Here is a 13,968-nt window from a genome sequence, read left to right on the forward strand (position 1 = left end):
AACTGTTTACCATCAGATGGCTATTTTCATCCTCATGGTAAGGAATGCTGATCTAGCAAAGATCACAGATTAACAAAGTTCATGTATCGTGTTGTTGCTTCAATGGTTTAGTGCATGTTTCAAAATTATGATTATTTTTTTTAATACAGTTAATGTTAAATGAATCGTGTGAAAGTTAGCAAGGCATGAACCATAATCATGCCATCCATTCAGAGCCTGTGAGCAAGGACATTCAATTGTGGTACATACTCTTTATTTATAGTGAATATCTTTGCAATATGACAGGCCATTTATAAAGAACGGGACAGAGGGTCAAGAAAGACATGTTTGGAATGACATGCAATCACCCATAGCACAGCTCAGAGACGTATCTCGGAAGTTAATTACCAACAGCAAAGATTCTACTCAGACAAAATGCATCAGGGAGCTATTTTTAGATTGTCTACACAGGATATTTCAGAGTATTCATCTTGTGATTTCAAGCTCAAACAGCAAACAATATTTTGTTATATATTTGTCAAGAGACATCAATAAGAAGTATAAAATGATAAATATTAAATATAATCCTGACTATTATGATATATTCAAACCAAAGCAAAATTTAATTGGAATGCAACATAAAATAAAAAATAAAATAAATATATTCTTCTTAAAAAGTAAGGTAGAAAAAAAATATTTCATACAAATGATAATAATAATTTACTGAATAATTTAAAAATTTACAAAAATTATATTAACTAAAAGTAAACAACAGCAACAAAAACAATACAAGTGACAACAGTAAATATACATGAATAAAGTAACTCAAGAACAGCAAATAATACAACTGAAAAACAGCAATATATTTGTTTTTGATCTTATGCAAAATGGGCACATGCTTAATTCATGATAAAATGAGTACATAATTTAATAATTCACAATCATGCATCAAAGAAAAAAAGGTGGAAATTAAAAACAGAAAGACAAACATGCTGTGCGTGTACTGACAGAATTGCAGAATAAACCATCAATCAGCCGAATATCAGCGAGCTAAAGAACAAAGATCTAAGGAAAGAAACCAAATTACAAACAGGACTTATAAGACTAGTTGGGGGTGCGTGAAACCTCCACAAGTCATGCAAGGTCGATAAAGTCTCATTGTACAAACAATTAGTGCTTGCTAGAGTATAGTATTACAATGTAGACCCATTTCTGCTTGATATCAAAGCTTGAATTTTAAAAGATTTCAGCTATGAACATTCTGCAAATAAAATTAACTGAGTATTTTTAATTTGTAGCTCTTGTTCAGATCTTCAAGTAATTTAATTTTGCATTCTTGGTAATAAAGCTTTACTAAAAATTTAATTAGAACAGTCAAGTAATGTTTGCTTTAGAAGATGGCACTATATATTTAACAAGTCAGAGTTGGGTACAGGTTTGATATCTTTTATGCCCTCCCCCATCTTGTACAGATTACAGATTTGTATCTTAATAATGAGAATCGAATATAACATTTAAAAAATAACCCAGATAATAACGATTACAGATAGTACCCTCATTCCTATTTCATATCAGTTTTATTTCATGAGGGACATAACTTTGATATGAAATGGTAGTCTGTTTAATATTCTATTTATTTACCAGTAATTATATTTGAAACAATGTGGCCTATAGTGAAATGATTACAAGGAATGGAAACACATTCCACAATGTTCCAATCTGAGGTTGGTGTGTGACATCATATATTATAAACACGGCTTTCTGGTGTGATGCATTACTTTGATACAAACTGACATATTCTGAACTGAATGGGTATGTATCTTGTATAACAGATTATTATCTATAAACGAAACAAAAGGCATTCAGAATTTATTCTTTAAAAATTATACTCACACCCCTTCCAAACATCATTTGTAAAATTATTTATTATTTGTTATTAATAACATGTGCAAAAACTAAAAATACAATATGTACAATAATAACTCTCCAAGTTAATAATATTTAATATAATGCCAAAAACTTACAGTTTTGCTGTTTAACTATTCGCATAACTTAATGTATTTACGAGGCACAGGTAGCTGATTTATGTTAGTCAGTAACATCTGGAATGATTTAGCGTGTACAATCCCAATAACTTAACCAGCATACTTTGGCTGTTAATTAATTAGTCATTTTTTTCCTACCAGACAAAGTAAACTGCACTGTAGATAGAGTTCGATCAGTGATTTATGGGAGTGACTAGCTTTTATAATCCCAATAATGTAACCATTATTGCTCTGTGGTTTAATTAATTAGTAAAGCAAGTTATTAACAAATCTACAACTAGTACCAGATACAGTGAATTACAGTGTAGATTTAGGTGAGTGATTTACTTGAGTCACTAGCAACTGGAATAATCTAGCTTTTATAATCCTAATAGCATTGTTTAATTAATTAGTAAAGTAAGTTATTAACAAATCTACCTCTAGTACCAGATACAGTGAATTACAGTGTAGATTTAGGTGAGTGATTTACTTGAGTCACTAGCAACTGGAATAATCTATTCCTCTGTGGTTTAATTAATTAATTAGTGAGGTAAGTTATTAACACATCTAGCAGACCTAGTGAATTACAGTGTATAATTGGTTGGGTGATTTACGTGAGTCACTAGCAACGGGAATACTTCATCTTGATGAGCAAGACCGGTTTAGTCTGACAAGCCTCATTTATCTACGGAATATCGGAACTGCACCTGGCTTCCTATTTCCGCTACCTTTTTAAAAAAACTCTTCCCAGGAAACCCACATGACTTGAACCCTCGCACATCGTGAGCTTCTAGTGACGTCAGCCAACATATGCTACCTATTCAGAATATTTGCACACAAAACGAAGAAAAACACAGAAAGTATTATTTCTCTGCACTTTTGGCATTCCTTGTACCAAGAACAAAGCCCAATGAGGATATTCCAGTGTTGTTTATATGTTTTCACTTTCTCAATTCAGCAAATTATAGTTTTCTTTGTGGTACATTTTCCAAACAAGTCAAACGTAAAATTGTATTATGCTATTTCTTTCATTCTTGGTAATTATAAAACATCATTAAATAATTTTCATTTAATAAAACAATTGTTTTATTCCCTAAACATGTTCCTAAACATTTCTTTTTATAAACATTTTCCAATCAAATAAAACTTAAAATTGTATTATACAATTTCTTTCATTCTTGGTAATTATAAAATAACGTTAAATAATTTTCATTTAACAAAAACAATATTTTGTTTTCCTTAAACAATTTTTAACAAATTTCTTTTCATAAACAAATCATTTCACTTTAAAGAAATAAACATATAGTCTTCATTCTAATGACGTATGTTTTGTCAATTAACTTGCTATCTGGGGTAAAATTATCTGCATGAAGAGTAAAGTATTCGTTATGGTCTCTGACCCAAGTTAATCTGAGTACATACCGTTTCTCTTTCATATAAAATGCATCTGAAGCTGCCACAAACACCAGGACAAAACAGAACCACTTTGGATTTGCTAAACTGATCAGTAATGAAATAAACTTCTGAAAAACAATCTAAAAATCTCAAACTGTCCAAAGTATTTCCTAGTCTGATAACCAGGGTGAGTGCTTCTAAATAGGTTTCACGGTTCACGAAATTAGTTCTGGAGAATAAAGACAGAACGTAAACACATGCATGGAACAACTGGCCGACAGCACAACATCAACAATATATATACATTATGGTAACATGCAAACACACTGATGGTTTTTCACTGAACAATGCTAGTCTACCAACAAACTGGTGACATACAAAAAAACATGGTGATTCATTACAGTAACACCACTGGAGTTTGTCTGTACAACACTGGTATACCAGGACATCATGCCACTAACGAGTCATCCAATATTGCCACCTACAAACATCCACCACCATTATATACACAGATGTTTTAATGCATGTTGTGCCACAGCTGCAATCATTATGCCTCAAGCCATAGTGTGTGTCATTTCTGTAGTTCTTTTTAGGATGCATGGAATTTTCACAATCAGTGAAATGTTCCAGTTGGAGGTATTTGTTATAGTTGTATTTAAATGCAGATGTAATATATTAAAACCCACCTATTTTATGTTAAAACTGGATACAATCAATGAAATGTTCCAGTTGGAGGTATTTGTTATAGTTGTATTTAAATGCAGATGTAATATATTAAAAACCCACCTATTTTATGTTAAAACTGGATACAATCAGTGAAATGTAACAGTTGGAGGTATTTGTTTAAATGCAGATGTAATATATTAAAAACCTATATTTGTTTAAATGTAATATATTAAAAACCTATATTTGTTTAAATGCAGATGTAATATATTAAAAACCTACCTATTTTATGTTAAAACTGGATACAATCAGTGAAATGTTCCAGTTGGAGGTATTTGTTATAATTGTATTTAAATGCATATTAAAAACCCACCTATTTTATGTTAAAATTGGATACAATCAGTGAAATGTTCCAGTTAGAGGTATTTGTTATAGCTGTATTTAAATGAAGATGTAATATATTAAAAACCCACCTATTTTATGTTAAATCTGGATACATTCAGTGAAATGTTCCAGTTGGAGGTATTTGTTATAGTTGTATTTAAATGAAGATGTAATATATTAAAAACCCACCTATTTTATGTTAAAACTGGATACAATCAGTGAAATGTTCCAGTTGGAGGTATTTGTTATAGTTGTATTTAAATGCAGATGTAATATATTAAAAACCACCTATTTTATGTTAAAACTGGATACAATCAATGAAATGTTCCAGTTGGAAGTATTTGTTATAGTTGTATTTAAATGCAGATGTAATATATTAAAAACCCACCTATTTTATGTTAAAACTGGATACAATCAGTGAAATGTTCCAGTTGGAGGTATTTGTTATAGTTGTATTTAAATGCAGATGTAATATATTAAAAACCCACCTATTTTATGTTAAAACTGGATACAATCAGTGAAATGTAACAGTTGGAGGTATTTGTTATAGTTGTATTTAAATGCAGATGTAATATATTAAAAACCCACCTATTTTATGTTAAAACTGGATACATTTTTGTAGTACAGTGAAACCTCTTAAAACCAGATCCTCTGTAAACCAGAATTCCCTCAAAATCGGACATTTTTCATGGTTCCCTTTTAAATATCTGTGCAGAAAACAACTTCTCTAAACTGGATACCTCTTAAAACCAGACTTTTTACTTGGTTCAAAGGGTGTCCGGTTTAGACAGTTTCACAGTACATGTATAAATGTTCACAGGTAAAAGCACAAACAGCTTTGTACTCAATGCTGACAGATCTATGACATAAATAGAAGGTGCTAGTGATAGTAACACACTATTTTGGCAGGATTCACAGCAGAAATGTGACTGATATATTTAGATTATTGTTTAACAGTGGTATTCAACAGATTCTGTAACACATGCAACACTAATGCACCAAATGCTGTAGAAGATATAGATTCTAAGAGGAACATATCTTAACAGAAGAAAAAGTCAAATAGATTTTAACAGAAGGAAACATATATAGATTTTAACAGAGATATATAGATCTTTACAGAAAGAAAAACATATAGATCTTAACAAATGGAAAGGTCAAATAGATTTTAACAGAAAAAAAAGTCATATAGATTTTAACAGAAGGAACAATATATCGATTTTAATAGAGGTTATAGATCTTAACAGAAAGAGAGATACAGAGATCTTAACAGATGAAAAGGTCATACAGATATTAACAGAAGAAAAAATCAAATAGATTTTAACAAAAAGAAAAATATATAGATCTTAACAGAGATATATATAGATATTTACAGAAAGACAAATATATAGATCTTAACAGATGGAAAGATCAAATAGATTTTAACAAAAGAAGAAAAATATATATAGATTTTAATAGAAAGAAAGACATGATCTTAACAAATGGAAAGGTCATATAGTTGTTAACAGAAGAAAAAGATAAACATACTTTAACAGAAGGCAAAGGCTGAAATTTTAACAAAAGGAAAGGTCATACAGATCTTAACAGATGAAAAAATCAAATAGACTTTAACAGAAGAAAAAAAAGATATAGATTTTAATAGAAGTATGTAGATCTTAACAGAAAGAAAAAAAAGACATACAGATCTTCATACCAAGTAGATCTTAAAGGGAAGACATATGACAGCAAAGACAGGAGTCTCAAAAGCACAAGACGTACAACTGAGAATGTAAGAAGTATAAGAGTATGATGCATCAACATGTGGTGCGGAGTGGTGTGATGAACACAATGAGGTAAAATAGCAGCCAAATACACGCCATGTACCTGTGTTTGAGGTAATGATTCGGCGCCTCTCTGAGGACTTGGGCGACATTGGGATACTGACAGAGGACTGAAACACGGGGCTTGGTGTCCCCGACGGTCCAAACCCTGCTGCAAACCACGAAATCCAGGTGAAAAACTTATCATCAACTCAAACTTACACTTAAATATTATATTATTTAGCTCAGTTTTGTATTATAAGTTCTTAATTAGCATGGTTGTATACAAACTGAAAATAAATACATTTCAAATGATTTGTTTTTCTTCTTCTTCAAATTATAACATTTTTAATTTAGTACCTACGTTTATAGTATTACTGTAAAATGGTGGGCTTTTCTAGTTTCATATCATCAGTTCTTAATTCAATACCAAAGTACCTAGGTTTATACTATCATTGAACAAAAGGTGTTATTTCATGTTGCAATCTTCTGATTTCTATGTACGATAATGCCAATAATACCGCTATGAATTCCAACCTAACTTTTAATTTACTTATTGAATCATTTCTTACATTTAACATTTATGAGTCTTATAGAATCATTTCTTACATATAATTTAACATTTATGAGTCAATTTTAACTTAATTTTTACATTCTGGATGATGTCATAATACATTTGTGAAGTCAAACATAGCTCTAATTTACATGTTGGGTAACATAAATGGTAACTTGAGAAAAGATCCATGCAGCTTAAATTCCTCAAGTGTCAATGGAACATGGAAGTGCTGTTTACCGGTGCCAACCCATTAAAACGGCATTCAAGAGCGTGGCAGATTTTTATGCATTAAAAAGCATGGAAAAGCAACAAGAAAACCCTTTCACCAGAAAACGAAGAAGATGAGCTGGGAACATTCACCTTTAGATGAACTGACGGAAACGAGCACGGGTGAACTAGTGTGACTATTGGAGGCCATGTGAGTACTGTGAGTACTGCGAGTACTGTGAGTTCGGTCGGTACTGAAAGACACGGGCTTGAAGGGTTTAGAGGAGCCAGTAGTCTCCTCTGAAACTGAAATAACCAAACTTTCTTTTGAAAAAAATATCACAAAAGGTGATATACCCAAAATATTTTTTTAAAGAAAATGTGCAAATTAACACCAAAAGCAATTCTAGTTCCCATTTTTATAACCTTATTTTATTTATTTTATGTGTTTACTAACAAATATGTGTTATTAATTCAATATTTGAAGTTATATTAGAATTTATTAATTATATTAATTTACTGTGGAAAAAAGACAACGTAAAATACAATATACAACATTTATCACAAGTTAAACAAAAAAGCACAAACATTACATATGAAGAACATCTATAATACAGACAAAAATATACACCTGTTGTATTACTTCTACTATTATTGTCAGGAAGCAGGTTAAAAATTATGAAGCAATAATACACAGAAATAGAACAAACCAAAATTTCAAAAACATAAGAACCAAAAAATAATAATAAAAAATAAATGAATAAATAATAATATAAATTTTTAAAAAGCACCCCCCCCCCCACCCCAAAACTGTATAGTTATGTTTAAATGAACATGTTTTTACAATCCATTTTAAAATATGACTTATCACTAATTTTTTACAATTAACTATTGAAAAAAAACTCACCTTAAAATATTAAAGAATTTGTGTAGTAAAAATAATGAGATAAATTTATGCACCAATCCTGGTTTTGATGAAGACAAAACTGATACAAATTTCTGAATCTGAAAGAATGAGGTATAGAAACTGGTTTGTTCCTGTGTTATGACTGATTACTGAGTTATGTGTACAGAGGGAGAAAGAGAAGGTGAGAGAGAAGAAACGAGTAGTTACCGTAGGAAGACCAAGGCTGAGAGGTAGATACTGGAGCATATCGGTGGTCACGATACGAGTCCATGGCCACTGATGAACCCTTCACTCCGACACCTGCAATAGCAGTCACACACTCCCCAGTAGAACACGACTTGAACAATTCCTCAATTTACACTCATACACTCTAGTATGTCATATACATCACACACTCCCTAGAACAACACGACTTGGTGAACAATTCATCAATTTACACTCATACATTCTAATATGTCATACTGATACACACCACACACTCCCTAGTACAACACGACTTGGTGAACAATTCATTAATTTACACTCATACATTCTAATATGTCATACACACCACACACTCCCTAGTAGAACACGACTTGGTGAACAATTCCTCAATTTACACTCATACATTCTAATATGTCATACACACCGCACACTCCCTAGTACAACACGACTTGGTGAACAATTTATCAATTTACACTCATACATTCTAATATGTCATACACACCACACACTCACTTGTACAACACGACTTGGTGAACAATTCCTCAACTTACACTCATACATTCTAATATGTCACATACAGAAACACTACCTAGTAGAACACGACTTGGTGAACAATTCCTCAATTTACACTCATACAATCTAATATGTCATACATACCACACACTCCCTAGTACAACACGACTTGGTGAACAATTCCTCAATTTACACTCATACAATCTAATATGTCATACATACCACACACTCCCTAGTACAACACGACTTGGTAAACAACTCCTCAATTTACACTCATACACACTAATATGTCATATACACCACACACTCCCTAGTAGAGCATGACTTGGTGAATATTTCATCAATTTACACTCATACACTCTAATATGTCACATACACACAAGTAGAACACGACTTGGTGAACAATTCATCAATTTACACTCAAACCCTCTAGTATGTCACTTACACCACACACTCCCTAGTAGAGCATGACTTGGTGAATAATTCATCAATTTACACTCATACACTCTAATATGTCATATACACCACACACTCCCTAGTAGAACACGACTTGGTGAACAATTCATCAATTTATACTCATATAATCTAATATGTCATACATACCACACACACCCTAATAAGACAGGACTTGGTGAATAATTCCTCAATTTCCATTCACACTTTCCAGTATGTCACTTACACCACACACACCCTAATGTGTCATGACTTGGTGAATAATTACTTAGTTTACACTCATACCAGTACTGTAATATGTCATCCACACCTTAGTGTATGTCATGACTTGATGAACCAATCCTCAGTTTCCACTTATACACTCTAATATGTCACACGCTCCATACACTCCCTAGTACACTCTGATATCACCTTGACCTGGTGAATAATTCCCAATTTTCAACACAACCTGCTGAATAATTGCTGATTTTCAACAATCATAAACACACAGATATGTCATGACCTGGTAAATAATTCCTGATTTTCTACAGTTATACACACTTTAATGTCATCAGCTATACTTAAACTGCTGAATAATTCCTGAATTTCAACATTCATATACATGTATATTCCAACATATACTCTTCAAAAAAAGAAACGCAAAAGGGTACAAATGGGTTATAACTCCGATTTTATGTTTCCTACCGGTTCATGCTTTGTGAATATAAGGTCATTGCATGTCCCAAACACATTCCCACGGTTACATTCGATAAAACGCAGCTACTGTACAATAAAGTTCCAAAATGTGAATATTCGCAAAAACGCAGCCACGTGCAAACCATGTCACCACTGCACGTGCGTTGTCTGCACGTGCAACATGAACACCGACAGTATAAAAGTGCAGGGTGTTCGCTTGCCTGGCCTCTGTATCTGGCCGACAGTTGACAATCCAGGACATGCCATGTCTCAGTGAACCGCAGAGAAACAATGCCATCGGCCGACTAGACGCAGGCGAATCCAGAACGGCCGTTGCCAGGGCATTCCAATGTGTCCCCAAGCACCATCTCCAGACTGTGGGACCGTTACCAGCAACATGGATCAACACGTGACCTCCCTAGATCCGGTCGACCACGGGTCACTACCCCCGGGCAGGACCGCTACATCCGGGTACGCCACCTTCGGGAACGATTGACTACTGCCACCTCCACAGCCGCAGCAATACCAGGTTTGCGCAGGATATCCGACCAGACCGTACGGAACCGCCTACGTGAGGTAGGAATTCGTGCCAGACGTCCAGTTCGAGGTGTCATCTTAACACCACAACACCGTCGACTCCGACTGCAGTGGTGCCAGATTCATCGACAATGGCCTCAACTGCGATGGAGACAGGTGTGGTTCAGTGACGAGTCCCGATTTCTGCTCCGACGTCATGATGGAAGATGTCGCGTGTATAGGTGTCGTGGTGAACGTTATGCGGCAAACTGCGTGCAGGAAGTGGACAGATTCGGCGGGGGTAGTGTCATGGTGTGGGCAGCCATCTCACACACTGGCAGAACTGGGCCTGGTCCATGTGCAGGGAGGCAACCTGAATGCACAGGGCTACAATGACCAGATCCTCTGGCCACACATCGTTCCAGTTTCTGGCCAACACCAACGCAGTGTTCCAACATGACAACGCCAGGCCTCACACAGCACGTCTCACAACGGCTTTCCTACAGAACAACAACATTAATGTCCTTCCTTGGCCATCGACATCACCGGATTTGAACCCAATTGAGCATCTATGGGACGAGTTGGACCGACACCTCCGACAGCGACAACCACAGCCCCAGACCCTGCCCGAGCTGGCAGCAGCCTTGCAGGCCGAGTGGGCCACCATCCCCCGGGACGTCATCCGTACTCTGGTTGCTTCAATGGGCAGGCGGTGCCAGGCAGTTGTCAACACACGCGGAGGCCACACCCGGTATTGACTCCAGATGACCTTGACCTTTGGTAATTATCGGACTCACCATTCAATAATTAAATCAATTCTCCAAATGTTACGACAATGTGGTTTTGCGTTTCTTCTTTTGAAGAGTATATCATGACCCTAACTTAGTGAATAATTCCTGAATTTCCAAGTCATACATTTTAATAATGTCATCACTCACAGACACCTGTACACACATGCATGCACACACAATAATGTCAAGAATTAAAGTACGATTCCTCTTACAAATTTTCAGCATAAAGAGGATGATGGCACATTCTTATGTCAAGTGACCAACAAGCACTTTAAAGAAAAGCTAAAATTATTATAAAACAGAAAACAACTGAAATACACATATGATGATGTTTAGGTCATAAAGATTTTAAGGTGTTAGTCAGACACAAACAGTTTGACACAAAATCATAACATAAGTAATTTCTGTGCTCAGCATATTTTAATGACTTATAGCCAGTTTGTAGACTATATACATGTACATGTAGTTCTCCATACAAGAAATCATCTGAGCCATCATGCCTTTGCCAATTAATTAATATATATGTAACTCCAATATACATGTGACCTTAATGAATACTCACAAGCAATACGCTGGTTATGAATTTTTACAAATATTAGCATTCAATTATATAAATTTCCATATAATATGTTGTTCAAAATGTATGCAAAACACAAGTTGAAATTTCAAGATACATATATCATAATCTACAGGTACACAATACATGTGTGTGTTGTACTATAAACAAAATATGCAAAACTATTTGCAGTCAATATGTTGTGTTTTAAGTTTAATATTAAATTCATCACACAAAGAGCATACTAATAGTACAATGCCATAGTTAAGCAAATTCCAAGTTGTTATTAAATTTTAATTAAGTATTATGATGCATTTAATACTGACAAGATATATAGACAAACATAATACCTTTCCCAACAGTGTTACTTGGTAATGAAATTCCTTGCTAAATTACATATCAATATGAATTTAATTCTACATATCTTGTTCATAAATCTCATTAGAAACAATCTATATATTTTTAAGTGCCTAAGTTGAATGCACCTATCTGTATGTGTAAATTAAGATGCTATTACAACCGATATGTAAATTAGTTATTTATAGAGGTTTCTGATTGGTTAGGTGGTTACCATGACAATGGTGCAGTGTTATGGTGCAGCTTACCGTTAGATTCCTGTATAAGTGGGATTAGTGTCGTATGTGATGCTGAACTTTCCACATAACACCATGGCCAGATTCAAGGGTCCCGTGTCTTATGGGATTGGGACATTTTACATAAACACATTTTAGTCATAATGGGGAATATTTTTCAAGCAACTGAACAATACATTTACTCATATACATGTAATATGAACATTTTTTTTTTTTTAAACACTCCAAAAATCCACTTCCACAACTGCTATTAATGGTTGTTTTGGGATACAGCAAGAATTATTTCCTTTGATTATCAGAATTAATTAGAGCAGACATAATGACACAAATATTTATACACCACATTAATAATGTTCAGAGCCACTTGTTTCTAGGAAGGGACTTGTGTTTGGTACCACAGAATGTCTGCATACATCCTCATATTACTATAGCTACAGTATGTACAGATTCTGATGTCTGTAACATTACCTAGATCACAGTCTGCTCACTGAATATATTATTATGGAGGTCATAGTTTGTAGGTGTACCAAAGTCATGTGGTCAAAATCAAAGAATCTATTCATAACATAAATGTAGTTAATTACTTGTGGATTATTATTATGGGTTTTTTTAAAGACCTTCATTACCAGGAATATAATTGACAAAACCTCTTTAAGGCAACTTCACATAGTCTTTGCAAGTCGTTTTAGCATTGCACTGCAAGATAGCAAAATTGCGAGAGTTTATTGAATGAGGACCCGGATGATTATGTGGAAAGTTCAGTCTGTGGGTGCTGTTTCAAGTCTGATAATCTTACCATCCACTGACTGTGTGTAGTGTTCACTATCCATGGTGAGTCGTTCACGCGTGTTTACGTCATTGTGAGAAACTGGTATTTCTATACGTCTGTCTTCATCAACGCTACCCTCTAAACTGACTGGTCTAAGAGGAGTATTACCGTACACAACATTGAATGAGTCTAAAACAGTCTCTGGTACACAACGTTCACCGCTCAGTTTGTCAACTCCATCACGCAAACTGAAGTTAGGCCTTGAATCAAGCCCTGGTTTGTTATAGTCAACATTTTCATTCTCATCAATAACAAAATCAGAATTTGATTTTTCATCTACATTTAGAGACTCACTAATTCTGCCATTGTAATTATTTTCATCATCAAAATTTGGATTGCTATTTGGGGTTTCAAATTCCAAATTTCTCACCCTGTTCACTTCAAAATGAGTGAGAGGATTTCCGTCAGGCCTGAACATTTGAGTGTCATCAGTCTGATTATCAATACTGACACGATACTGTTGATTGTTGTTTTCAAACCTGTTCACATCTCCAGTATCCACAGTAAGACTTTCAGTATTTTCCTGAAAAGGTTTGTTTGTCTCATCAACAGAATCAACAGAACTGATATTTTTCTTGGATATGCCAAACTCTGGGACAGATTCAGTTATTGGTTTATCTGGAGTATTTTGTATCTGTGGGTCAGGTGTATAATCATTGTGATTCAGTACACTCGTCTTTGAGAGTGACCTATCCCCTGAACCCTGATTATTTGTCTGCGAGTCAGGTGGGTAACGGTCATGACTGAGTGTGTTTGTCAGCGAGTTTGAACTATCGGCTGTGTTCAGATCACCTGAAATAAGGGGACGTTCTCATCATTTTAGGCATCATGCATAAGGGAAGGTTTGGAAAAGAAAATACGAGGTGAGATGAAAAACACAAAACATATCTGTAACGTGAACATTGAAAACATCTATACAGTGCAGTC

General features: G+C 34.4%; 1 protein-coding gene across 1 annotated transcript in view; it reads right to left on the reverse strand.

The window, feature by feature from the left end:
- Positions 1-13,968, reverse strand: part of LOC121379849 — a 206,620-nt gene that overhangs the window by 99,718 nt on the left and 92,934 nt on the right. Inside the window, exons 4-5 of the mRNA XM_041508501.1 lie at positions 13,009-13,833; positions 8,119-8,211 (exon numbers count right to left, since the gene is read on the reverse strand). Of these exons, the coding sequence (XP_041364435.1) occupies positions 8,119-8,211; positions 13,009-13,833 (918 nt within the window). The remainder of the gene's footprint in view (positions 1-8,118; positions 8,212-13,008; positions 13,834-13,968) is intronic.

This window comes from Gigantopelta aegis, chromosome 8, assembly GCF_016097555.1.
Source record: "Gigantopelta aegis isolate Gae_Host chromosome 8, Gae_host_genome, whole genome shotgun sequence".
Classification (NCBI taxonomy): Eukaryota; Metazoa; Mollusca; class Gastropoda; order Neomphalida; family Peltospiridae; genus Gigantopelta; species Gigantopelta aegis.